General features: G+C 42.3%; 1 protein-coding gene across 9 annotated transcripts in view; it reads right to left on the bottom strand.

Moving 5' to 3' along the window:
* RUNX1 (RUNX family transcription factor 1) overlaps nucleotides 1–27,621 on the bottom strand; it is a 615,617-nt gene that overhangs the window by 72,807 nt on the left and 515,189 nt on the right. For 5 of the 9 annotated variants that reach the window (XM_086935375.1, XM_086935380.1, XM_086935382.1 and 2 more), the window contains one exon: nucleotides 14,477–14,581. In XM_086935375.1, the coding sequence (XP_086791501.1) occupies nucleotides 14,477–14,581 (105 nt within the window). Of the gene's footprint in view, nucleotides 1–6,090; nucleotides 6,148–14,476; nucleotides 14,582–27,621 lie in introns of all 9 variants that reach the window. The other 4 variants (XM_086935378.1, XM_086935374.1, XM_086935376.1 and 1 more) reach the window with 1 other exon arrangement.

Genomic DNA, 27,621 nt, shown 5'->3' with positions numbered 1-27,621 from the left:
TCAATTAAGTCACTCTCTGCCCCTTGGTTGATGCACACTGACAGGCTTCAACGTTTGACTTTAAAAACCTGGTCAACCTAAAATGATGCCGGATTTAAATAAAGTAGCGGGTAATAATGGGAACCGGGGCGTAGAATGGCCGCATCTTACTACAAAGACGCTCTGATGGGCTGAAGAAAGCAATTAAAAGTATTACGATTCCCGTGAGAAGTCCCGGTACTCTTCCTCGCAAAATAAAAAAGTGCCGGTACTCCGTACCGGCCCATTTAAAGCACTGGGTCAGAGTCCACACAATAAAGAGAACATTAATTCCCCAGTTCTTCTCTTAAGTTTGAGTACAGCTGTGCCCAGCATCAGTCAGCCGTCAGCGCGGTGTTTGAGAAATGTTGGAAAAATATTTTTACCGTTCCCGCACATTTACGTGTGTTGGCAGCAAGGGTTGCTGAGAGGAGGCCGGAAGGGCTACGAATGACCGAGCATATTTCCTGCTATCTCTCCTATGAGTCAGGGTTGAGCCTGCCTCCCTGCTTTCTGTGCCTTCAGCTTCTATTCACAACATGGAGGCCATGCGCGCGCGCGCCCGTGCTCACCCTGCGTCAGGCATACCGAGTGTGTGAGGGGGAGCAGGGCCGGCCTGGACGACATCTGGCGTAGTGTGCAAGGGTTCTCCCTGGACCACGGGAGCAGACCCGACGGAGGACAGAAACTGTCCTTTAGGCCCTGGGGGCTCCCCCTCTCACATCCTGTACCGGATTATCCACGTTTATCTCACAACGCTTGCCTTCATGTGTGCGTGAAGTGTCTCTGTAGTATATAAGGAGGTGTTAATAAGCAGAAGTACTTAAATCTTAGAAGTGTGGTCTGCGATGACATAATAGTGCTTAATTTATAGGAAAAAGTAGTGTAGGGGGGATTTTCTTAGGGGGCCACCATAGACGCAGTTGAATGACAGGGTTGCCGGATCCGAAGGCTGGTCTTGTCTTGATTCCACCTCATGCCCCACATCCAGTGGGGCTAAAGGGGGCGGAGTCAAGCAAGGCAGAGTCAGATGGTATGTATTCAGTGGCAGGCAACCTATGTCTAATGTCTGCACGTACTTATGAATTATTATCTCAAATTCTGCAAAGTCTCTTATGAAAAAAGCCCTGGCCCCCAAAAATGAGTGGAGGTGCCGAACACCTGAAGCCTCTGGCACAAATTAAGCACTACCTACACATGTTATGTTGTAGTTATTTTTAGAGTGCTCCAAAAGCAGGGACTTCTTGCCGCTAAGGCGCTATAAAACACATAAATGTGCACCTTGTCTACTTTGCCTATCGCTTGCAGGGTTCCAGGATATATGAGGTGCTGAATTCCTTTTAGGGCAGGTAGTTTTATGCTAACCATTTGTCACTTTGTTGGGCCATTAAATGAGTATCCCAACTAAGAGCCTGATTTAGATTTCAGTGGACGGGTTACTCGGTCAAAAACATGGCGGATATCCCGCCCGCCATATTACAAGCGCTGTAGGATATCATTTTCACCCAATTATAATTCAGGACCTAAATCTCCTCTGTCCTAAGTAAAACATTCTAAGACTGCAATACAGAAGGCAGTTAGCTTTTTATACTGCGGTACTCCTTTGTTTTTCTGATATGACTTGCTTTTATGTTTACATTTGTGCTACAAGCTTGTTTTTAGTAGCTGTACAAATGTGGAAGTTATAAATACCAGATTCAGTAATACTTATTGTTTACCTGAGCCAGGAAGAAGGGGAGATTTGATGCCACTAAGACTCAAATCTGTGACCTGCAACCTATGCATCGAATCTGCAGTACACACATTAACCCACTGTGCTATAACGCTATACCACTTGCTAAAATGCCATTTTTTTTATAATTGTGCAACTAAACAGGGGACAAATGTACTTATTTATTCTCTCCATTTTGGCGTAATACTTTGAACTAGGATGTTACCGCAGAGATTTAGGGCCAGATGTAGGTAAATTCGATTTACCGACTTTTAAATACCGAGTCATACCGAATCAGTATTTAAAAGTCGGTAAATTGGAAGGAGGCAGATGTAGGTAAAAAATTACCGAATCTGTAAGAGTTGGTATTTACCGATTCTGTAAATACCGAATCTGTATTTCACATTGATTCCTAGGGCCTTGAAGCCCATAGGAATCACTGTGAAATACAGATTCGGTATTTACAGAATCGGTAAATACCGAATCCTACAAGGGTGCAGGGGGTGTCACTTTGACACCCTCTAGCACCCCAATTATGGACTTGTGTGCAATGTGGCACACAGACATGCCCTAAGGGCATGTCTGTGTGTCACATTGCACAGGTGTGCATGCACAGATGTGCATGCACACCTGAATTCGGTATTTTACCACCCAATAGGATTGGGTGGTAAAATACCGATTTTTAAGGGCCTGTGGCACTCTTAGGAGTGCCACCTACATGTGGTTTTTCCGATTCGGTAAATATACCGATTCGGTATTTTACCGATTCTGTAAATTTACCGATTCGGTAACTTTACAGAATCGGTAAAATATAGGCCCCCTACATCTGTAAACCCTAATACCGGTCGGTAACGGCCGAATTCGGCCGTTACCGACCGGTATTAGGGCTCCTACATCTGGCCCTTAGAGAGGTATCCTGTCATTTCACATAAAAATCCCTTGTTTACGTAGTTGAACTATTAGCAGATCACAGTGCTTAATCTGTAAACATCAATAAATAAATAAGTGCGCATAGGCCTTTCTTAGAAGACTGCCGCTGGAGCTACTCAATGCCGGTGTGGCTGAATCCCAATGTTGGCCAGTCTTAAGTCCACATCATTCCTCTTTCTTTCACTACCCCACATTTCCTATCTCATTATCTCCTCCTGAAAGTTATTTTGTATCTCCACTTTCTTCCATTGAATCGGTTTTCCTATCCCATCGCTTCTTGCTCACTCCTCTGCCTTTTTTCCGTCTTGTCACAGGTACAAGTTTGAAGATGAGAAAAGTCTCTGTCACCAAAAATGGGTGCAGGTGTCTACCCCTTGCAACCAGTGGTTGAAATTAGGCGCTGGGAGTTGAGGTTGCAAACTCCCTGATATCTCCAAGAGTTCCTGCTTGTGGGAAAAACGGATACAATTGAATGCTATTTTAGTGTTTTGAGTGCCATTGTGCTCCGCAGCTGTTTGGTTGGCGCAGTGGAGGCTTAGTGTTAAATATATACACCAGCAGCGGCCCGTGCAGGTAACAACGGTGGGGCCGGGTTGGGGTGGGGCGGAATCGAGAGACGACCACAAGGGAAAATGAAATACATAATTAATTTTCCCTCGTCGTCTTTTGTCGAAATCTCCCCCCCCCCCAAACACCCGGCTTCACCGTTCTTACCTACACGGGTCGCAGCTGATATACACATTAAATAACAAAAGGTAAGCAAACACCACATAGAGCGCTGGAGTTGTTCAATGATCACATGAGCCGACGCTCTCTGCGGAACATAGGCATTAAATCAAAGAATTCTCGTAATGCAGCGCAACAACCAAGTTGCTGCAATGTGCAGTGTGAAAAGAGAGAGCACAGGAGCACCATATCTCCAAATATATGGTGGTGTTTTCCCTTTCTCTGAGCTGGCAGACTTAAGCCTTCCTTAAGCTGCACACACCTTTTCACAACAGTGCAAAGGTGTGTGTGGTGTGTGTGTGTGTGTGTGTGTTGTCAGGCATAAGTTTGTACTGGAAGGCTTACCACCCAGTACAAAACACTATGCTTAGACATAGTTGATACCTTTTCCTACTTTGTATGAAAACTGTACTGTACTGTAGGAAATCATCATTAGTAGATAGGTATTTGCAACAAAATACATGGGGGATTGCATGGGAAATACCCATGTACCCCTACAAGATGGCCCTTATAGCGTAAAAGGCTATTTTCCATTGCTTTGGAGCTATTTTCTAGAGCAAAATATGTCTTACACTGCAATATAATTCCAAAAATCAACAAATTGGCCCAATTTGGTTCAAAGCGCTGATAAATGTACATCCTTTTGCTTCAAACAGCCGACCACCCTATATCCACTTATCACATCAAAGGAGAGATACTCCTGCATGAAAACGATGCTATATCTTAAGACTGAGAAGATTCCAACACTAAAAAAGTTGGTATATTATCTTTTGTTTGACTGAAATTGCTTATTTCATATTTTAAGATGTACATAGTCTTTGTTTCAACGACTCGCAAAATCTTGCTTCATATAACGTGTGCCTTTTGTTGACACCAATAATCACACAGTCTGGGTCATGAGTTCATCTTGTTTCTTTCACTAGCAAAATAAACCACCAGTGTTACAAACCAAGAGGTGAGAATTATGAAACTGGATGATGTGTTTATACAGATGAAAAGATTTTTTATTGCCACAAAGCTGATTGAGCGGGCATCCATGAAATTGAAATGTGGAGTGATGAGACACTTGGTGAACTATAGTTGACTCCCAGGGCTAAAACCCACTGATTTGCCCTCTTACAAAAAGCTGCCTAAGTGAAACAAATATATGAGGTCCTGATGAAGGCTATTGGAAAGCAATTTCTTTATCTGAAATGTGGCTTGAGCAGATTGGTTTAAGGACTATTTGGTTCAGGAGTAGCATGCTACTCACCTAAAACCCCATCAGGGGTAGCAAGCACTATATAAATGTAAAGCTTTTCCCTCTTCTATCCCTCCACTTGCCTTCTCAATCCAAATAACAGACTAACATATCCACTGGTCAAATTCATTTCATATTTCACTATTCTAATTTCACCGCTAATCCTTTATGGGTTCCAGAGTAGCGTGCTCCTAGCCGAAAAAGTGCTTTGATGCCTCATTATGGGTAGTAAGCAATATATAAATGCAATTACTGCTACAATTAAGCAATGTGCATCTTCATGAAAAAAATTACTATTGTGATTAGAGTAATGATGATTACATTCGGACAGCTGAAACAGTACAACATATAAAAGGAAATGAGTTAGTATGAGGGCTTGTTATAGTTTCCTGCCTCCAACCATCCTGGGTGATAAGGACTCTTTCCTTGTTATAAAAACAAATATGGCTGCCAAAAGTTAACTCTAAATGACCTGTAACAATGACCACGTTACAAGAAAAAACAAATAAAATCACAACGCTCATTAAAAAACTGTCATTTTCTGTCCGTAGCCTAGTACTGGTGAAATACTAAAATAACAGTATTGACAAAACACAAAAGTCTTTATATACAGTTTCCTTTTCACAGAACAAAACAGCCACTACTACACAATTTCCATTTTTAAGCCGTGTAACCTTAGCAATCAAGGAACGTCAGCGGACAAAGAGGCCACTGTCCGAGACAGACTTCACACTTCTATTTTGAAAGTTGGTAAAAATAAAAAAAATAAAATTATATATATAACCCAGATATACGAGGCCCTTTGCTTTGCTAGGATAAACTAACTGAAAGCGGAGAAGGGAGAAATAAGAGTCTTCACCAGCTAGAGGAAAAATATGTATTTTCTTTCCAACCGGAGACAAAACCTGTTTTTCTGATTATTTTTGATCCGTTTTCCATAGCCCTCAGCTGTAGCATTTGGAAAGCAAACATTTTAAAAGTCAAAAATAACATTTCAATGGAAAAGGAGAACTGTGGCTTTGTGCTTGGACAAGTGAACTTACAATTAATGGAATGAAACATTCAGTGCTCAGACTGTCCGTGGAAAGGTTGTATGCTAAACAATGTTTTAAAACAGAAATCAGCACATTCATGCTATTTTATGAAACTATATATATATATATATGTATATATATATATATATATATGTTTGATTGCATGTTTCTAATGCACTTTTAGCAGCCCCAATGGTGGTTCTCAGTACAGTTAGATGTACCATATAAATAGTATTAGAGAAAACCAGCTGCCTTGGTTGACAATTTGGTGCAATTTTAGCTAAAGCGTGGTAGGGTTGTGCTCATCTAAGATTTTAATTTTGTTTTGTTAGATGTTTAATAGATGCAACACAGTCTTATGAAATAAAAGGAGGTGATAATAAAAATATAAAAAGGTCTTGAAGAAAGGACCCGCTAGGAGCCATACGTACCAATGGCGGCCATACCGGAATGGGAGTATTTCCATTGAAACGCAGTGGGAGCCCCATCTAGGAAACAGTGATTTTTTTAACGAAATTACTAGGAAAATCAGGCAAATCTGAATTATTTGACAAGTTATAATTATCAAACATTCCAAAGTACATAAAAAAGAAAACATTTTCAAACTTTTTCTAGGATGTTTGATAGTTATCACTTTTATAAATAATTAAAATTGCCCAGACTTCAGGGATGAGACATAAGCCTGGAGATTGGCTTTTGTGTCTACGCTTATGGCCTACTCTTGATTATGAGGGCTAGTGTGCGTGGAATCATGGACGCCATTTCAGGGTCACATGGAATCACTGTTTCGACTCTTTTGGCCCTCAAACTCACGGATTCCAAATCCCTGAGATTCTAGTATCCAGAAGGGCTACTACTGCCCTGGTGATCCACTAAACTTGCACTGGTTAGGCAGGCATTCCTTGGGATAGTAACCGATGGTGGAGCAGTCATTTAGGGGTCTCCAGGGCTTCCCTTTGCAGCCTCAGATACCATTATATTTATTTGCCTGTATTTTGTTTGTATCTATGAGATGTTCGTTATTTATTAGTTTTACAAGTATTGTAAGTTTTTATTCCATAGCCCGTGATTTTCTCACCGGCAATACCTGCTTCATTGAATCATTGTCATACGCCATAACGGGATTTCCTGTGACATGGTAGTCAAAAATCTTGTGATGACTTTTCAACCAACCCAACTAAGGTGCCATTCGGGCAGTACCAGGAACTATGGATTGCGGTCACTTAGAATAGCTTTTAACTCATGCCTACGTGATTGATCTGCACAAGAGGTGCCTGTCACTCAAAGTGCTGTACATTGACAGCTGAATGCTGAACACATTGCACCACTACTCTGCTTTGAGATGGCCATCTTAACATCTATCTATATATATATATATCCAACAGGAAATACGGGCAACCAGTAGCAGCGTACAGACTGACCACACCAGCATGTTTACATATATGTGTATATATAAGTATATAAAAATTTCTAAAGCTGTCTAAAGAAGTATTTCTTAATGGTTTAACATTTCTACTAAGTCTTAGTATTTTGATTTCATGCTGCGATTTTTACTTTTAGATTCCTACAAAACTGAGTCAGCGACTAAAGCAGATTTTACTGTGGTATGCTGTCTGTTTACCAGGGTTAAAGGTAAAAGTCATGGGCCCTGAACAATCAATGTAGCTGTCATTAACGTAGTTGGTGAGGAAACAGTAACCATCCTCAAATTAACGGTGGTGGTACCTGTCGGGCGTAGCACCTGATCATGCCTTTTTCCAGCACCACCATTACTGATACATGTAGCCCATTAGGGCATTGCCCATTCTAGCCCTATTTTTGAGCAGGAGACTACACCGGAAGAAGGTAAAAGCAAACATTAAGAATTGCTTTACTAGTGATAGGCAAATGAATGTTGTGCATGATCATACATCAATATATAAGACTATACCAAACTTGAGAGGGGTAAACACAAGGGTCTGAGTATAATACAAAACCACTGGCCTAGTAAGGGCGTCACGGGCCCTAATGCAGGCAAGGCAATGGAAGGCATTCTCTTAACTGTGGCATCCCCAATACCCTTGTAACATGCTGCACTAATGATAGCTAAGACACTGTTCACCATGCAACCCGACATTGACTTTCAAGAAGCAGCCACCACTGTTATTTCCAATTTGAAAGAAAAGAAGAATTGATAGTATATGTCTACAACTTCCTATCTCTTTAACCCCTTCGCTGCGGGGTGTTTTCCCCCAGCTGTGCGGGGGGGAGAGGCGGGGGAAGGGGGCTCGTCAGCAGCACCCATGAGGTTAATTTCCCCCAGCTGTGCGGGGGGGGGGAGAGGCGGGGGAAGGGGGCTCGTCAGCAGCACCCATGAGGTTAAGTGCCTGATATTGTAATCCATGTGCAAACTAAAAATAGAATATAAGTCCTGATGATGCCACACAGCCAACTGATTTTCTTAAAGTCAAATTACAAAACTTTGAAGCAGCTAGCCACTAATTCCTGTATATTTCTTTCATTATTGCTACCATGCATATTATAACAGTCTAGGATCTGTTTTGTCTCCAGCTTGCTTACTTTGCATATGTTCTATACCTTTATCTCATGACTATGTTGTAATTTTGTATGAAATTTTTGTAAGCTTAACGCAAGTCCGTAATAGCTCCTAAGTGTTGTGAAGTGACTACAAGGGACCATGTGGTACCCTTTAAAAAACAGTATGTTAAAAAGCTCCAGCAGAGTCCCTAACTCTACCAACCTCGGCAGAAGATTTCAGAAATTTGCAAATGCAAATTTGCAACCTCCGACTGAGAAAACCCTTCACTCTAGCCATATTTTTCTGATTATTTAGTCTTATTTGTCTTCTTACTTCTCTTGTGCCTAATGGCACACCCTGAAGAACTACGGTGTTGAATTGACAAACCTACCTATTTTTCTAGTCAATATTGGCTACATAGATCTATACAGGACACAATACGGGGGGTACACAAAGGTAGACGGCGTCCAACCACTCTCCAACCCTGCCAAGACATTGGGCCCCACTGAAATATGCTGAACTAATTGCGTGTAATTTTCAGACACCGGGACACATTCAGCAGTGCCTGCACGTTGTCTGCTTTAGTTCTGAGCAGCAACCTGCAGGCAGTGAGAGGGGTTTGTTATTTTAAATTCCAGCTGGGCCCAAAATAAAAGCCGAAGTTAAAGGGTCAGCAGGCTTCCTTTTGTTCGAGTATCCTGGCTGGGAACTATCTGGAGCCTCACACTTACATGCAAATGCAATGGAAGGGAGACAAAGGCCCACAGCTTGTTATAACTTCACAAGTACATAAGAAAGGCATGATGTTAACTTTGTTCAGTCCCTATAAATAAGAAATATGCATGCACTGTCGGAATGTCTGATGTGTTGGACTGTCTCAGTATTTATACAAATAACAATTTAAATAGCACAATTTCGTTTTATTTATTTTATAGCATTACTCTTCCCAATGCAGGGTCTCAGAGTACTTTACATCACACATGCACATTATACATTAACAGTCCTATAAGTGTGTAAATCAATGTACAGGATGTTACATAAGACAGGGTTATAAAGTGTAGGAGTCACATGTCCTTCATAGCTCACTGCGCCAAATTAAAAATTACAATTTTAACTGCACTGCAAGTAACAAAAGGACCTCTGTGTTAAAAACAGTAACCCACTTACTTATTTTCATTAAATAAAACTATGTCATCTGCATGTTACATGATGTGCTTTGCAGGAGACACATTAACCTTCTATGCTACTTTGATTCAGAACTAGGACTAGGTAAAAAAAACAGATCTCTCCAGCAAATGCGTTAACCTCCAGAGTTTCTCGCCATTATTCCCTGAGATTTACTGTCCGCACAAAGATCTCTGCCGCATGTGCCTTAACATCATGAGATATTTTAAAATGCATGCTTTGCAACAAATTAGGCAGAACGGATTTACTGCAACATTTCCCCTTGTTGCCAATTTCCTTGTAGCAGTCTTTTAAAAAATATTATGAATTGGGGCCCAGATTTTTTGTCGAGATTGTGCCACTGTTTTGGCACAAAATCGCATTTCTTAAATCATCTTGGAATGCACTCAATGTCCTCATGTTAGACCTGCTGATAAGGTCGGACTGGTCGGGCTCGGCATAAGTCGTTTCTCTGGGAGGCAAGAAGGGTGAGGGACGCTTTTGTTAACGGGTACTGGTTTTGTAGCAGTGCAGCTGTTCTGTAGAGTTCTTTGTATATCCAACAGTTTTCAGGCAACAATAAAAGTGCTAAGATAACTCTGGTGATTAATGTACCTGCTGGTCCAAGTTTTGTCTAGTGGCAGCTTTGACTCATCTAAGGTAGCGGAGAGGGTTCATATGCCTGCTACTAAGAGTGTGTACTATGCAGTTCACACAACAGTTTGTTATGAGCATAGCTCAATGGGTTACTGCTTTTGTCACAGAGACCCTTTTGTTATGCGCTGTTTATGCTACAATCGTAATCTAGGTAGAAAGTTATGTTTTTCCCCAGTCTTATATTGTCCTAATTTTGCTAAAAATGGTTTGTTCGGATAGAAATAAATTCTTATTAGTAAAGTCAATCCTAACCACTATGTTACGTTCTGAATCCTGAGTTTATGCTTATAAAATGCCTACCAGTAGGGATGATATGTAAATAATACACCTTTTAGTCCCTTTTGTCCTAAGTAACATTTTCTATACACTGATTTACACACGTATAATTCATTGTCTCTGTATGTGTGTGATATGCCCCAACATCCTACACTGGTATGAGAGGTGCAAAAAAAATTAATGAAATACATGTGGGAGAGGAGCTAGGGAGAGATGAGAGACACTGTCTGAGGGCAGTAGCGTAACACAGGCCCCCACAGCGCCTGCGGTGCAGGGGCCCCCAAGTTCCAGAGGGCCCTCTCAGCACAGTACTCTGCCCAGAGATCTCCATAATGAGTCCGGAAGGGTGGCCCTCCATGTACCTTGCAGGAGGGGGTCCCAAGTTTCATTACGCCAGTGTCTGAGGGTGATAGTGATGAAAAATACTGTATCCTGGTGCACTGTAAGGTTATCATTCACTATGCTTTAGAAAAACACATTTGAATATATAATGATTTATAATTTAAAAAAAAAATCCCCACAATTTCTTGGAAGGGGAACCCCTGAAAAACTCCCTTGTATTGGTCAGGCTCTCTCACTGTGCTCGTTATGCACTGTATGGGCGCCAGACTGGCAATATTTGCCAGGGCTACTTTGGGTTCCCAGTCTGGCCCTGCGTGCTAAACATGAGTGAGGTCATAAGATCGGATGTCACTTCCTGTGAGCTAATGGGTTGTAATGTCACTTCCCGTGATGCAAATGCGTATAATGCAGTGTGCAATGTCATTCGCTCTGATGTCACTTGCACACTGCCTACCTTGGTAAGGCCCCCCCATTTCTTTTTTTTTTTTTTTAGAATGTGTGCCCTGTGTCTATCCAATTAGAGAATGTAAACACATACATTACTGCAAAATCACGACTATTTGTGATCTAAATCGTCTTAGTTGGCAGAATGTGTGTAGTAATTTATTTCTCGCAGTACACAACAAGGGGACATTCTGTTAACGCAAGTTGTAGTGGTAAAAGATACACAAACCCAACAGCCTCCTGTGTTTGTGTTTTTTTTCCCGGTCACGTGACGCGTCTGCCGTCACGCGCAGGTGGGCGACAGATTACGGCGCTGCGCCACCGACCATGTAAACAAGTCGTAGACAAGGCCCTGCGGCACGCGCACAGGAAACCGAACTTCAAAGCAGCACAAACGACTGCCAGGGGCTCGTCCGGGAGATTTCATAACTGAGATAAAAAAAAAAAATAACTGCAGCAACGGCTTTTATTGGGTAAAAGCGAAGCACGGCGGCGGTTCCTTTTCTAACCATTCAGGTCAACGGAATTGCATTCTTCAGCCCACGGGGAGCAGCCCACCCCGTCTCACCTACTGAATTTAGCAGCAAAATGAAAGCCTTACTTACTCAGAGGAAAGCTCGTTATGGACACACGAGTGAACCGAAAGGTGCAGGGTAGGATTGTCCAATAGGGCACTGGGGACGGAAAAGCTTGTTGAAGCCCGAGGTAGGATATGAACATCTGAGTGATAATGTACACGGCTAAAGAGACTTTCCCGCCCAGGTTATCCTAATGTAATGCAGACCACAGCTGTAGAATGTAATTACTGACGGTTTGGTCGGTCATGCCCACTCTGCGAGAAAATGGCCTCGTGACCCCCACATGCGAGGAGCATAAAACATACACAGCAAGGTTTGAAAAAGAGAAAAAAAGAATGAAGAAAGATAACGTTTTTAGGGAAGAGAACAGCAAGTTTTATTACATTGAACAAGCTCTGCATACCAGCTGACTAACCATAAACTGCCTTCCGAGGGAGTAATTTAAGAGTAGGGCCACTGGAATTAGGTGGTAGGGGAGGTCCAAATCAAGCAGCATAGTTGAGTAAATTATGCGGCAAGAAAAAGCAAATTATGCAGCACATATTATGATAAGATAGCATTACTTCATTATTTTGTCATTTTTACACGTGTTAACACTGTCTGGGCATAGGTTGCACCTCACAAGTACCCGTTTAACACCCAAATATAGCTGTAGCCAACAGTAAATTGACCTTTGCAAAGGGCCTTCCACTGAGCGGCAACAAGTATCACTGCATTTTTAGTAACTTTTGAACCATTCGTGATACAACCTTTTTTTGGTTGAAATCTGCAGGATATGCAGCAGATAATGGATTATGCGGCAATTGCTGCAATTTCATAATTATGTAAAAAAAACACTGCAGCCGCCCAAATGCTTAATTACAGTGGTTCTGCTTAAGAGTAAAGGCAGGAATAGAACCGGCAATATCAAGCAAGAGTCTGTATCCCTAGCAAAGACTGCTTCGCATTTCACTGCCGCTAGAGGGCAGAATTTAACAATGTGGCATGCATGAATATGTTTTTTTCTTGCTGTTCATTTCTCAGAAATCTATATTTGAACATACAAACAGAATAGGTCTATTGTTTCAAAAATGCAGTTGTGATGAAAGAAAACTCAGAAGGTGCATTTCACACCATTAAAGTAATAAATCCCTGAAATTATGTTGACAAAGTTAGCAGAGTCATTTTGTCCCACGGAGCACAAATATTAAGGTTGCACCGTGTCGCAAGGGGCTACATCTGTTATTTTTTAAAGGCAGTACATTCGAAACATTGGTGGATTTGTTCCCAGATATTCCGAGCCATTCCTCATCTGTTTAGCTTTTTTCCACACACCCACTCTTCCATTTCCTCCACCCACATACCTAAAAAAAAAATCTATTTGGCAAGAAGGATTGTCTTTGAAAAAGTGCCCCCCAGGGCATCCACTTCCAGCTTCCCAATGGAAGTCTTGTTTTAAGACTGGCAGTTCTCATAACTTACAAAGTGGTACAAGGCGCGCCGCATAAATAAACCGACAGTGGTTGTATTTCAGACCGAATATGTCATACGTTTCGATCTGCCAGATCTGTCCTGCGAGGAAGGGTGTGGGCGCAGGGACCGAGAGGTTAATATTTCACTTTCATGATCACTGAGGGACCAAATCCTCCTGGTTGCCTGCATAATTTCATGTTTTCAGGTAGAATATGGGCCTGTGTGACTTCTCCTTATGGTCTGTGTATCTTGACCCTCCACCACCTAAGCAGCTATGGTGATGGAGCTGATATCAGGCAGATGCAGTAGTGACCTGGTGGCCCAGTGGACTACTGCATCCGATGCAGGGATCGGTGTTTGATCCCATGGGCACAGGTACAAATTCTTTGAAGTCCACTCAGCCTTTCATCCTTCTGACCTTCACAGTACGAGAACCCTTGAGTAGGCTAACAGTAAACAGCCATTATCTGTCAATAGTGCCAACAGGCCCTGAGGGTAAACGCATGATCTATAAAGGCCTGTTATTACATCATCTGCCTTGACACTATAGTGAACCGAGCTGTGACAGGGGGCCTTGACACTATGGTGAACCGAGCTGTGAGAGGGGACCTAGACACTATAGTGAACCGAGCTGTGACAGGGGGCCTTGACACTATGGTGAACCGAGCTGTGAGAGGGGACCTAGACACTATAGTGAACCGAGCTGTGACAGGGGGCCTTGACACTATGGTGAACCGAGCTGTGACAGGGGGCCTTGACACTATGGTGAACCGAGCTGTGACAGGGGGCCTTGACACTATGGTGAACCGAGCTGTGAGAGGGGACCTAGACACTATAGTGAACCGAGCTGTGACAGGGGGCCTTGACACTATGGTGAACCGAGCTGTGACAGGGGGCCTTGGCACTATAGTGAACCGAGCTGTGAGAGGGGGCCTTGACACTATAGTGAACCGAGCTGTGAGAGGGGGCCTTGACACTATAGTGAACCGAGCTGTGAGAGGGGGCCTTGACACTATATTGAACCGAGCTGTGAGAGGGGCGCCTTGACACTATAGTGAACCGAGCTGTGAAAGGGGGTCCGTTCCACCATTACCCACTAATTCTTTCCTGTGGTAGAAAAGATACACTCTCTAAGAATTATGTAGAGATCAGAAACCCAGGAGCTTTCTGCAAGGCATTTTACCCTCCAAGCAAGGTGTCAACAAAGCTGTGACTATGCAGATTCTCACTGGGACCAGGGTGTGTATTGTTTTCTCTTGTGGATGGGTTTTCCCCTACTAAAATTTGCAAGGGGTGTTTTTTCTCCACTGTCTGCATCAATTAAGATTGTAGGGCAATTTTCCCCGAGTATTTCAGTAAGCTACAGCGTATTGTCAGTCTACTTACGTCGCGGTTCTCGCGGTCCATCCACCGTGATCTTGATGGCGCGGTGGTAGGTCGCCACTTGCGGAGGATTGGTGAAGACAGTAATGGTGAGTGTGAAACTCTTTCCTAGAGGAGGAGCAAACATGGGATGTTACTAGAGAGACTTTTACATTTTGATACTAAACTTGTGTCCTGAAAAGAAATAGGTTCAGTTCTGCCAAAATACACAGGTATTGGGTATCAGCAAGTAGTGAAGAATACAAGAGCTTTATTTAATCACAAAAACAATTGTTTTGTTTAATGCACTAATGGGGAGTTTCATACAGGCTGAACCCCTTCTCAGAAAACCTCATTATGGACATTTCTGTTTTTAGTTTGTGGACAAGGTTTTCATGGCTCGCCTGGCCACCTCGGTCGCACCATATCACACGAGTTGGCCACCTTGGCAATTCTTAGCCACAAGAGATTCTTCTACAAGGCACACTGACCTACATGTTTACCACAACACTCAATGTATAACCTGATAAACCTTGTCCTTTTCAAAGGGAGATATAAGTTAAAATTGAAATAGTAAATTTCTGACGCAATACAATAATTACCGAGGTCATCATAACATAAACTTGGTGAGGACTTTATGGCTCATTTCAGCATGCTTTCTTTTTATTTATAAATCTGATCGAACCAGGCCACATATATGTTCATCTATGTCTTCTTCGTCGACATGATGTTTGTTCTATCATCGCAAGCAGTGTAGCCCATTTCAACCGATTCCAAAGAAACATGCAGACACTATAGCCATTTATGCAAATTCGTAGCATAAGAAAGGTCGTCTAAAAGGAATATCGCCTCAGACAACGGTGGGCGGGCCACGACTTTCTGAAGTCCACCTTCGGTGAAAGAACCAATTCATTCTCAACCATTCTTCTAAATAATATTGATGTTGCAAAATATTCAGGTTTCAACCAGGGGAATGCAAAACCACTTAATTTAATTCACAAAATAATGCAAAATATATGGAAAATTACGATAAATTCACATGTAAATTATGTGAAATACGTTTTGAGGTAACTTGAGCGTAAATTAAACATGAGCACATGCCTCACATTAAAAAATGTCTCCCAGCAAGGGGCACTGGTCCGAAGACAAAATGTCTCTCATTATACATTTTTCTGCCCGAACCTGTCTCCCACAAGGCAATTTCTGCTCAAACCAATCCTCTGCAGTAAGGAAGTGTGCAAAATGTTGTGCTGGCGTAATTTGTGACATTCCACATAATTTGTGTACTGCGAAATTGCACAAATTACGCCAGAGTAATGGATAATTTCCCCAGGGTCTAATTTTTAAATCGGTTCCCTCTAATTTATGAGAGGGGGTTCCTACACCTTACTATTTTCTTATTCTAGAGCTGTTTCCTATGTTTCTTTCTCTTCTGCATCCTATCCAGAGTGGGACTGGTCTGGGCTGAGTTGCTCATCTTCAACTATTGTCACGCTTTAAGTTGTAGCAGTCTGGTGCAGCACGAACGTCATTTAGAATTTCCGGTGGTTCCACCTTTTAACATTGACTGTTAAAAGGTCATCGCTGAAATCCTAGCAGTATTTCTTCTTTCTTGTCTTTTTCGATAATCCTAGCAGTATTTCTTCTTTCTTGTCTTTTTCGATAATGCTATTAGTATTTCTTCTTTCTTGTATTTTTCGATAATCCTAGCAGTATTTCTTCTTTCTTGTCTTTTTCGATAATGCTATTAGTATTTCTTCTTTCTTGTATTTTTCGATAATCCTAGCAGTATTTCTTCTTTCTTGTCTTTTTCGATAAGGCTATTAGTATTTCTTCTTTCTTGTATTTTTCGATAATCCTAGCAGTATTTCTTCGTTCTTGTCTTTTTCGATAATGCTATTAGTATCTCTTCTTTCTTGTGTTTTTCGATAATCCTTGCAGCATTTCTTCTTTCTTGTGTGTTTGTCCTCACTGGCGCAAGGGCTGGCTGGTAGCCCGACGTGGGCAGTTACTGCCTAAGTCACAACCACCCACGCAGGAGCCAGGCTGTCTGACCCAGCACAGCATTTATTTACAGCCCTGAGAACCTGCACAAAACTCGGAAAGGACTAAATTGTAGCCATGAAGTGCCTGTTCAAAGCAGCCAGGAATACATAATCAGCTTGTGGTCGTGTTAATGGTTAAAGAATTGCAGTGGCTTCTTATATTTCCACGTCTTCTTACAAAGCCGCTAATAAAAGGTCAGCTGTTACCAACCACAAGGCGCGCCAGTGGCCTCTGTGGTTTTGAACAGGATGGCTCAGCGAGTTACATGCTGAGACATGCAGAAATTAGCAGGTCAAAATTTTAAATCCTGGCGAGGCTGATACATTGAGCTATGCATGTTAGACTAGGGCTCTGTGGCCCAGCACACCACATGGCAACAGTGAGTATCATTCACTATGGAAAGAGTAACTTTAAGAGTTGTAGGATTCGCCAACTACCGCCACCCAAAAAACAACCCGACAGCTTACATGGAAGAGTCCCATGTGTACCCCTAACGCTTTACCGTTATCCACTGGAGTTTGCATATAGATAGTCTTCACTGCTGCAGCATGCAGTTGCACCATTTATTCTGGCACAATCCAGCATCATCATATGGTATGACGCGGCCACCAAATTATTTTCTTTTTTTTTACTTGCAGTTCCAAGATGGCGGATGCTAATTTTGAAGCGCTAAAAAGTTAAAAGGATGCAAAAGCGCATGCTTGAAAAGGAGCATTCAGCAGGAAACTACAACTGCCAGGCCCTCCAAAAAGATTTAAAAAAACATGTTTTTATGAACGCGGTGAGAGAGCAACAGAGAATCTGGTTAGGGAAGGGCAGGGAGAACCACAGGAAGTGGGGTCAAGCGAGCTGTGGTGGAGCTTTAGGCGGGGGCAATGTGATTGAAAAAAAAGGAGGGTTGGGGAAAGTAACAGACAAGGGGAGGAGGAAGCAACACAGTGTGCATGGGGGAGTGGGTATTTAGAGGAGAAGCAGCATTCAAGGGCGAGAGCAAGAAAGCGTATGACCCCCACTGCTATGGCGTACTGAAAGAGCTAGAAAAAAGTAGTCCCTGAATGTGACCATTTGAAGGAGTCAAGTCATCCAGCCAATAGGATGGCAAAGAAGCTGTATCCAGGAAAGGGACACAGTAAGAGGAAGGGAAGCATTGAATGAGAAGCAAGCAAATGAGACTATCAAGAAAACCAACCAAGGGTACGCATTGGCTGACCCAGAGCTCACTGCAAGTATTGGTAATTGTTCACAATGTCTTTTCAACAACACACAGCTTAAAGCTGTTTGTAGGCAAGAGCTAAAATGAAAACAAAAGTAATGCTTTTGTATTCCAATTTGTGATCTCCCGGCTCACACCATGGCAGGGATCAGATGCAGTCCGTGGACCGATTTGAATATGAGTTGTCGAAACGAAAAAAGAGCAACCTGATTTAGTTTTTTTGCAAATTCCGTTAACTATATGTGGTGGCGCTACACTTACAGCGCTAGGTACTGACTCGATTGCACAACTCACTCTGAATCAGTGAGCATCATAGCCCTTACATCCCCAAATTATTAGTACTATCCCATTTAAGTGAGTTATTTTGTTGTGTAATGATAGAAAATCAAATTTACTCCCATCAATACACGCCTGTGAGTCATCTAGGGGTCAGAGAAGGTAAAACATTGAGTGCAGCAACGTTCAGTGCGGACTGAATGGTCAGGATATTTACGTCCATATTTATAGCAATACAGCTGACACCGCTGTGGACAAGGCAGAGAATGACAGACCTGGCAGGCTGCTCTACTGGCACCAGAGGAACAAGGCAGATGGGCGGCTATGGCCCAGCTGGTCTGCAAAATGCATCACGATGCACGCCAAGCCTGGCCAACCAAGGTGGCATCCCAGGTGGAGATGTCTGCATGCCCTTACGCTGTCAGACTGAGGCAGGGTCTTGATATGTCATCTTATTGCCCATCGCTACCACAGAGACGCAGAAAAGGCATTTCAATCGATAAGAAAACAAAAGATTTTGGGGTCAAATTTGAAGATGACTAGCTTGTGTTTTCTGAAAATGAATACGGGTGACAGGAAGACCGCTAGCTTGGATACCCACGACACGGGTCACAGCTGTACATTGTGTTTGTTACACAGATGAAGTGCTATTGACTTGCCAATAATTCTCCTTTTATTCTGGCAGCAGTATTTGTGAACCAGGGGCATGTTTATTTGAATCCTGCATTAGCACAGGTTTGAGCATCCATTTCTGTTCAACTGTCCCCAGGGCTTTAAGTTGGATGAAAAAACTAGGGGGTCTCTCAAGGGGGCGGGGCCAATGAATTTAAGGGCGTGGCTTAAAACACTGAAGCTAAAAATGTGTGCTTAGCGTAGTGTGCGCCCGACTGGTATTTTGCTGTTTCTGTCATTGCATCCAGATATATTATACAACAAGTAACATCATACCTACAACAAGTCAGAACTATTGCCTTTGTCAATAGTTGTTAGTTACATAAATAAGTAGCAACTGTGGCTTGTATATAATATTGAAAAAGCTTCCACATAAAGACCTGGTGACACCACGACAATATTGCTGCTCTTGAGTTCTGAAAAGAGAAGAGAAATCCAGAGAGAAAATGACTCCCTTTAAAGGATTTTCCTTCCCCTATAATGCTCGGAAAATTCGAACCGCCTGTGCCAGGGCACAAAACAGAGCCCGATAGAGACCCGTTTTGAGGCCTCCTTAAAAAAACTGCCGGTGCTCAGACCCAGTGAGACCCGGCCCACTTAAAGCCCTGACTGTCCCCCAAAGATCCCAGGCTGAACACAGAGGATGGACCTGCAGGTAAACATGCCAGCATCTCCACCTGCACAAGGGAAAGTTGCTTAAATGGAGTTGCTTAAATGTTTCAGTTTATTGCATCGATTCATGCATATATGTGCTTCAGAGATGGGTAAGGTTCCATAAGGTACAGGTACGTGACCCTTCTTTTCATATGCTGCATGAAGGTCACGGAGAGGGCAGAGTTCCAACTCGTTTATCTGATCAATGCATTCCATCTATTGCTTCTGCTGCATTTTTTCTCATCTGCGCTCTTATTGTATAATCCAGGGCGGGCGCCTCCCTCTATAACTGGAACACGCTGCGCTTGCCAGAGCACAGTTGTCGAGAGTGGGCGGACACTCCCTTTCAGTAGCCGGGCCCGCCCTGAGGAAGGCTTCACCTTTTGACCGGAGAAACCCAGACAGACGCCTCCCCTCCAGGAAACAGTTGGAAAATTCACTCTTGAAAAACATTATCTGACTGAGGTGCAGAACTATAAGGTTCACGTATAAATGACAAAGACACCCTACTTGCACTTTAAAAAAAAAATATTTTTGTGTATGAAGAAGCCAACAGTTTTTCACAAGGCCTCTGCTAAACTCTGCAGTGAAAATAGTTATCTGACTACTTTTGAGACTAAATATGGTTGAATGGAACTATCTTAGAGCACTGATATGTCGGGCTCGTATTGGTATTTGATTGTCAAAATTGAAAAGCTAACAATTTAATTAAGTTAATGGTAGATTAGTGCAAAGCGCCTCATTCTTTGGTGCCATTTCTAGGTGCTAGTAAATGGCCAAACTGGAAGAGAATGGTTTCAGCTACCTTCTTTGGCCTCCGGTCAGATGTGACACAATCTCTTCTGAGAGGACCCCTGGAGTGGCAGAGGGTGGTCAATTGACCGCATGGAAGATATGATTCAGGCTTGCGGTAGCGTGTATATTGACCTCGGCTGCTATGCATGTGCATCAGTGGGAAACACATATGTGGGTACTAAGAAGTGTGGAACATCTGAGCTAGAAGAGATATCTAAGTGGTGGTTAAATGATAATTGCTTTGAACTGTAGTAATGCCATTGCACACTACTACTTAGAAAAAGCTCGGTGGGATGCGCACTGTATTTTAATGTTTCTTCCATTTTGCCCCCCCCCCCGCTCATCCTCCCTGTCATGGTGTAAAGTTTTTCTATTTTATCTCTCTGGCACTGTTAATTTAAGTTCCCTTCAGCAAACCCGCGATTACAAGATAATTACATTTCCATCCTAGCAAGACGGCTCAGCTTCTCAAAATGGCAGCCAAGTGCCGCTTGGACCAGCCGCTGCACACAACATCCGCCTTTAATGGAAGCAATGCAGTGGAATGGAAAATAATGAAGTGAAAGTGCTGAAAGGCTTGGAAATGTTTATAATTATAATTTTTTGAAGATAAAAGGGAAACTAAATGGACGAATCGCACTCAGATCACAGTAGCTTAGGCATGGTGCATGCACAGGAGTGTACCTTTAATACTTTCAAGATGGACAATAATTTCTCATGCATTCGAAAGAAAGCGAAAGGATGCACTCATACAAATGCAAAGAAAGTGGAACTAAAATACTCCTGTGGGCCGATGCAAGATCTGATTGACAGTGTCTCAAACCCATTCCGGAAAGTTCCTGCGGTAAATAAGGCTGAACCGAAACCTTTTAGAGTATATATGAAATACAAAATATTCACGGTGAAAGGGGCAAGCACAATTCCTCTTTAGTTCTATAAAGGATGTTACCTTCAATTACTATCTAGTTATAGGAAGGGCCACTGGAATTATACGATTTTGCAGCTGTGGCATTTTCTACATAATTATGGATTTCCTGCATTTGCGTTTTAATCCACCATCTGCTATAATAATCTGACGTTGTCAGCCCAAAAAATGTTTCTAGCTCAAAGGGTAAAAAAAATGCGTCAGCATGTGTTGCCACACAGCGAAAGGAGCTTCACAAAGGTTGACCAGTCACCCTTCCAGTGTTCTGTATTTGAGTGTCAAAGTGGTACTAAGGATTGAAACTTTGCCCAGATAGCGTTAACGTGTGTTAAAAAAAAAGAGCTAATACAAACACAAAATGTAGGGCAATAGGCTGCAAAATTTGCCTTTTTCGTTTCATAATTTAGTCGACCCTGCCACATAATTTGGTTTTCTCCTTTCTTATAATTCCAGTGGCTGTGATTAGAGGTAAGTAAGGTACATCTAAACAAGAGCAGCATCGCCTCCTTGCTCAGCCAAGACAAAGTCACCTCTTTTCGATATAACATCACCACTATACTTTCACATACGCAAAAAAAGCCCGGATAGCACACATGCATACACCTAGCAAGAAAACAAGCTGTGACTTGCTTCTTCAACCTGTATTGTTTTAAAGATAAATTAAACTGAATAAGAACCCTGCCATATCTCATCACACACCTGTGAAGCACAACCCACAGCTTCAGTCACACAATGGAAAGTTGAAAAACTGTCTGCACTGTTGGATCAAGATCCAGGCCTTAAAATATAGTTCCTGGGTCTCCGGAAAAGTTTGAGGTTTCTAGAGTGTTATCCTATGTAATGATCAATTCAGTAAATCCCCATCACACTGGACTTGTCAAACCAGGACAAGGCATAAACCATAGAAACCATAGATAAAAATACAGGAGGCCACAGCAATTCTGGAGTTATTTGCTGCCATATTTTCCTTCCAATGTTAATGCTGTTGCTCATATGATGCTTCACCTATTAGCAGTGTCATTCATAGGCCTCGACCCATGGGTATACACTATTTTAATGGATATGTCTTGTACGTCCACATGCATGTACATCGCCGGAGTTCATGGATTGAATGGCTATACCGGCCAACTAGCTTTGTCCGTCGATCTCAATGGACCACAGACGCGAGACCATGGCTCATGTGCCATGATACGTGTCAAGTATGCATCCAATGTGAGAGTCATGGAGAGCTCGTCAATTGAAATGGCTGGGGAGTGCCTACTCACGTCAACGGGGGTCTTCACCGTGACCAACAAAGCTATGACCCATATACCACTGAGAAACCCCTTGCTGTAGATTTCAATATCAATCACAACAGACTGATCTGGTGACAGTGACTTCAAGATTATATTCTCTCCAGAGCTGGACAAAGCACCAGTTTCAACGAAGACCAATGCAGATTGTATATCTAGATTCATTCTTACGAAGACGAAGACTTGGCTCCAACAGAATAGCAGACGACCTACAGTATTCCCTAGATAGCCGAGACTTTTCATGCGAACAACGCTAGTGTACATTTTCTGTTCTTCCAAAAGGAGCAGTAAAATTGGCTTTATATTTTTGAAGCTGTAGAACCTCGAATAAGAGCTACAGACTAGGAGACATTCTTGAACTTTCGAACATTGAAACCAGGAATTTAACAGAAACTGGATCATGACTGTTTTTAGCCTTCATTGTTACAGATAGGCCACGGCTTATTCTACAGTTGTGTGAGCAGCAAGCCATCCCTCGTATTACTTATAGCGTTAAAGTGATCATGTATGTGCGCTGTACAAAGCATGGCTGGAAGCCTGCATGGACATAAAGAACAGACTGCACCACTTCATAAAGTACCTTACAATTAAACTTGTTAACAAATAAATTTTTAAAGCCAGAATAGTGATATGTCCAATAACAGAAAAGAAGGGTGATAAAGCATATTCTTTTTGAGTTGAACTTGTAGGTGAGCATTAGACAGACGGGAGGGTTTGGGATGATGCAGACGTTCATGGCCGTATTGCAGTTCTTAATTTGAGCCGGTGGGTTCTGGTGTTCGGCAGCCACACTTAATTGTAAACACCGGCGCTTATGACAGTCTGCCACATGGTGATGCTGTTTCTCTAATATAGAGAGAAGCAAAACAACAATTGGTTATTAATTCAATATACCTTAAAATGGCTGTTGCTTGCCTTCTAGGCCATTCCTACAGCTTTATGGGCCGTCTTGTAGGGTTTTATGGTTAGTAGTTGTGTTGGTTCTGTCATAGGTGGTGCTGACAGGAGCAATGGCCTGGTGCAAGCTGCAAAGGCCTCCTGACGAAGGCCCCAGCACTTATTTTTCGCAAAGTAAGCATGGCCTTATTTCTCAGTGTTAACACGGGGAATGGTGAGATGAGGGTGTACATTGCCACCTGTGCACTGTTACTCCCAGATGATCTAGACAAGAGCTTTCTTCACATCCACCACACTGATCTGACACTGCAGAACAAACTCCAATTAATGTTGGCGGAGATGGTAGCAGTATGAACAAGGAATGCAGCGCTCATGGGCACCATGACCCAGGGCTCCCATCACCAAGGGATTACTGTGTGTGTACTTTGACGTCACGCCTATTGTGAAAATCCAACGTATGCAAGTGAATCATTGCTTTTAGCTTCCTTCAGGTGTTTGCACATGAGGCCGGTTCCCATTCTAAGGGCTTGTTTCCCACAGAGCGCTGCTTGGGCGAGCTGTATACACTTGAACGGCTCTGGCTAGGAGGCTGTGCTTTCCGTTGATTTTTTTTTGTAGCTGTTTGAAAGACACCTGAAGCTCTCCCTTTCCACACCCACAACTACTCACCAGCCGCCTATCCTGTTTCTTTGTATAAGTCAAGACCTTTTGATAATAGTAAACTAATATATATTATACTTACCTCTATGGGCTGTCAGCCCGCCCCTTAAAATCATGTGGCAGTGAGCCATGGGTGTATGTTACTGTGAATGACGACTTCCTGCTCCTTCACAAGGAGTACAACTGCACAGGAAGTAGTTCTCTTCAGTGGTAATGTTTCAAAATATTTTTTTCTATCAATATTGACTAGGGCTCGGCAGCTCCCACACTGTTTTAATAAAAATCATGACAAGCACCAAGATTTGCAAAAGGCTGGCAGCCAACAGCAGACCTATTGGCTTTATCAATACCTGTTAATTAAAGGAATCTGTTATTTGCAGTGTATGTTTTTTTTATTTATCTTGGATTTTGCTAGAATTATGAACTATAGGTTTTAACTTCAGTGGGAGAGTAGAAAGTAGCATGGCATAGCCAAAATATTGATTTTAACGTGGCTGACTAGCCACCGAATTTGCCTTTGACTCAATACGAACAAAATGTACTATTATTTCGCTTTCTGGCTTGAATTGTGTGAAAGGGAGAGAGCAGAAATGCGCCATACTTACTTAGATATGGGGTTTTTATGCTCTCTCCTTGCGCTGGTGCAATGTGTGCTGCTTCACACCAAAGCAGGCACCCTTGCAAAACGGCGCAAGGGTGCCTGTGTTAAGGGCAGGATTGTTTTTGTGCAGGAAGGGGTACCTTCCAGCAGTAAAATAACCCAAAGAGGTAGTTTCCTCTGTCAATGCATGGTGCAAAACCCATCATGCATAGAAACACAAAATAATGAGGAGAAACCCCATTTTCCTCCTCAGTACTCTATCATGTGGGAGGCGTACCAATCTGAAGCAACGCCAGGTTTACACACTTTTGTAAAACTGGAATTGCGTCAAATTTATAGATGGGTGCACAGGAATAACCATGCTCCACCCATTGAAGATCTCCCAGCTCAAAATGTAAGGTAAGCCAGCTCCATTTCATCACATTTGTTTACAAAGCTACTGATGGCAGTGCAAATCTCCCCATGCGTGGCTTTGTAAAATCTGATTTAGGGATTTGTGCTGCCTTGCGTCATCTTGGGTGATGCAAGGACATCATGACTCCTTAATAAATTTGGCCTGATATTTTTGGTCTTCCTTGCAGATACATGCTTTTTGGGCACTAATTCATGGAATGTCATTGGTGTAGGTATTATTACTTGTTTAAGGGGGTCTAAAAATGGTGTGTGCTTCCATGCAGTAGACTGTTTCACAAATTGTTGTTAAGGGGCAGTGCCGATAAAGTAACAGGGTGTACTGCTATATGAACAAAGAGCCAGTGGTCACTGGTTTGCATCAGTGAGAATTAGAAAAGAATTGTAAGACACGACATTGCAGCTGAATACCCAATCTTCCTGTGGTATGAATGAGAAAGAAGACAGGCACATATTTGTGTGGTCAAAACGTAAGTGGTGACTTTCTGGGTCCTTCTTGGCATTAAACAGTTTCACATATTACTGTAAGTTTACATTCAAAGCCATGCTTGTTTCAACTACATTTGTCAGGTGATTTTTGAACAAAATATACTCCTATGGTCTATAGATACAGCTTTGATGTATCTTTTCATACATGTCTATATTTATATCTGGGATAATTGTATAATTCTCTAATACAAATAATTCCCCTGAGGGAAAAGATTTTGGTTTGTTCGCATAACCTGCAAATTTGTACATGTCATTTCTGTGGTGCAAGACAGTGGGGGCCAGATGTAGGAGCCCTAATACCGGTCGTTAACGGTCGAATTCGTCCGTTACCGACCGGTATTAGGGTTTCCAGATGTAGGGGGCCTATATTTTACCGATTCTGTAAATTTACCGAATCGGTAAATTTACAGAATCGGTAAAATACCGAATCGGTATATTTACCGATTTGGTAATTCCACATGTAGGTGGCACTCCTAAGAGTGCCACAGGCCCTTAAGAATCGGTATTCTACCACCCAATCCTCTTGGGTGGTAAAATACCGAATTCAGGTGCGCATGCACACCTGTGCATGCACACCTGTGCACTGTGACACACAGACATGCCCTTCGGGCATGTCTGTGTGCCACATGGCACACAAGTCCGGAATTGGGGTGCTAGAGGGTGTCAAAGTGACACCCCCTGCACCCTTGCAGGATTCGGTATTTATCGAGGCCCATAGGAATCAATAGGAAATACAGAATCGGTATTTACCAATTCGGTAAATACCGACTATTACAGAATCGGTAATTATTTACCTACATCTGCCTCCTTCCAATTTACCGACTCTTAAATACCGAATCGGTATGAGTCGGTATTTAAGAGTCGGTAAATAGGATTTACCTACATCTGGCCCTAAATCTCTTAAATTGTGCTAAATAATCGTGTTGATGCCAGTCCATCCTCATGAATGCACACACACACAACTTCCTAAAGTAAAGATGGGCTGTTTTTGGCCCTTGGGCATGTGTGACTTGATACTATTTAGTACATGACAAATTCAGTAGGAATCCACAAGACCTTCAGTTCAGAAGACACCAGAAGCAGCCTGTTTTTCTTCTTTTCGTTGATTGACTACGTCATAGGGTGTCCGCTAAGGCATTCCGTTCATGATTGTTTTGCCTATGGGTTCAGCTGTGCTGGGCTGCCGGCACACTGATCGCGTAAGCACAATTTACCAATTGGAAGCAAAGCGGGGACACTAGCAATTTTCCTCTTCTCTATTGCGAGGCTGGCTCTGATTTGCAATGGCAATGTTTTGAATAATTTCTATTTTGGGAGCTCTCCTGCATTCAGGAGACCTGGAAGACATTAAACCCTACAGCATTGCCAGATGGAACAAGATCCTTTGAAACTATGCGATCTCATGCTTTGTGGCAGGACGTTGTTTTCACAAACAAGTGTGATGCTTCTGGACTAACCACATCATAGTGCACGTAAAACTTCTGTTTTTTTAGCCTCTTTTTTCCATTATCACTTACTTAAGTGGTATGTACTACCTGCCATATGTAATAAGGATATCACAAGTCTCTAAAGTATAGCATGCCTATGGAGGAAAAGGCCAAAGGCAGAGTTTCTTTGTAAAGTAACAGAACTTTTAGCTGGTTTGCATTATCCTTTAAACACTCGGCAGAGGGTATTTTATTCCTTATACTACATCGCCATGTTATCATGCTTCGTCCTACTCACTTGCATTTTTTGTATTTTGCTCCACTTGAAAGAGGAATAAACGTTGAATCTAGAGTGGAAAAATGTCAATTCGTGGCCTGTAGTTTGTTGCAAAAACATGTTTTAGTAAGTTGAATGTTTAACCTCCAGGGATGTGCATGCAAAAAATAGGCAGACTGGCATAATTTTCTTTTATCTGCAAATGATTGTTAATTTTCTGGGAAGTGAAGAGTTTAGAAGAAAGGGAGCCAAAAAGTATTGTTTAATCGGTGGTTGTAATTCTGCATTGTGACCTGCCATTCACCCTGTCTGCTGGCTCTGGCCTGAGGCGTCTTGGTGCCACTACTCAACTGAAATAACTAACTACACTCGAGTATTTATGACAATTTCTTTTTATGTTGGTGACTACTGATGCCAAAGCCAGACAGTTATCAGAAAATTGTAAACTCCTTTTCATACTTTTGTTACATGCTTACATATGTCATATAAATGCTAATGATGCGGACATTAATGTTATAATTATATTTTCAATTA

This window comes from Lissotriton vulgaris, chromosome 8 (genome assembly GCF_964263255.1).
Source record: "Lissotriton vulgaris chromosome 8, aLisVul1.2, whole genome shotgun sequence".
Lineage (NCBI taxonomy): Eukaryota > Metazoa > Chordata > Amphibia > Caudata > Salamandridae > Lissotriton > Lissotriton vulgaris.
Note: the sequence above shows the minus strand (reverse complement) of the source record. Positions and strands in the feature narration are given on the sequence as shown.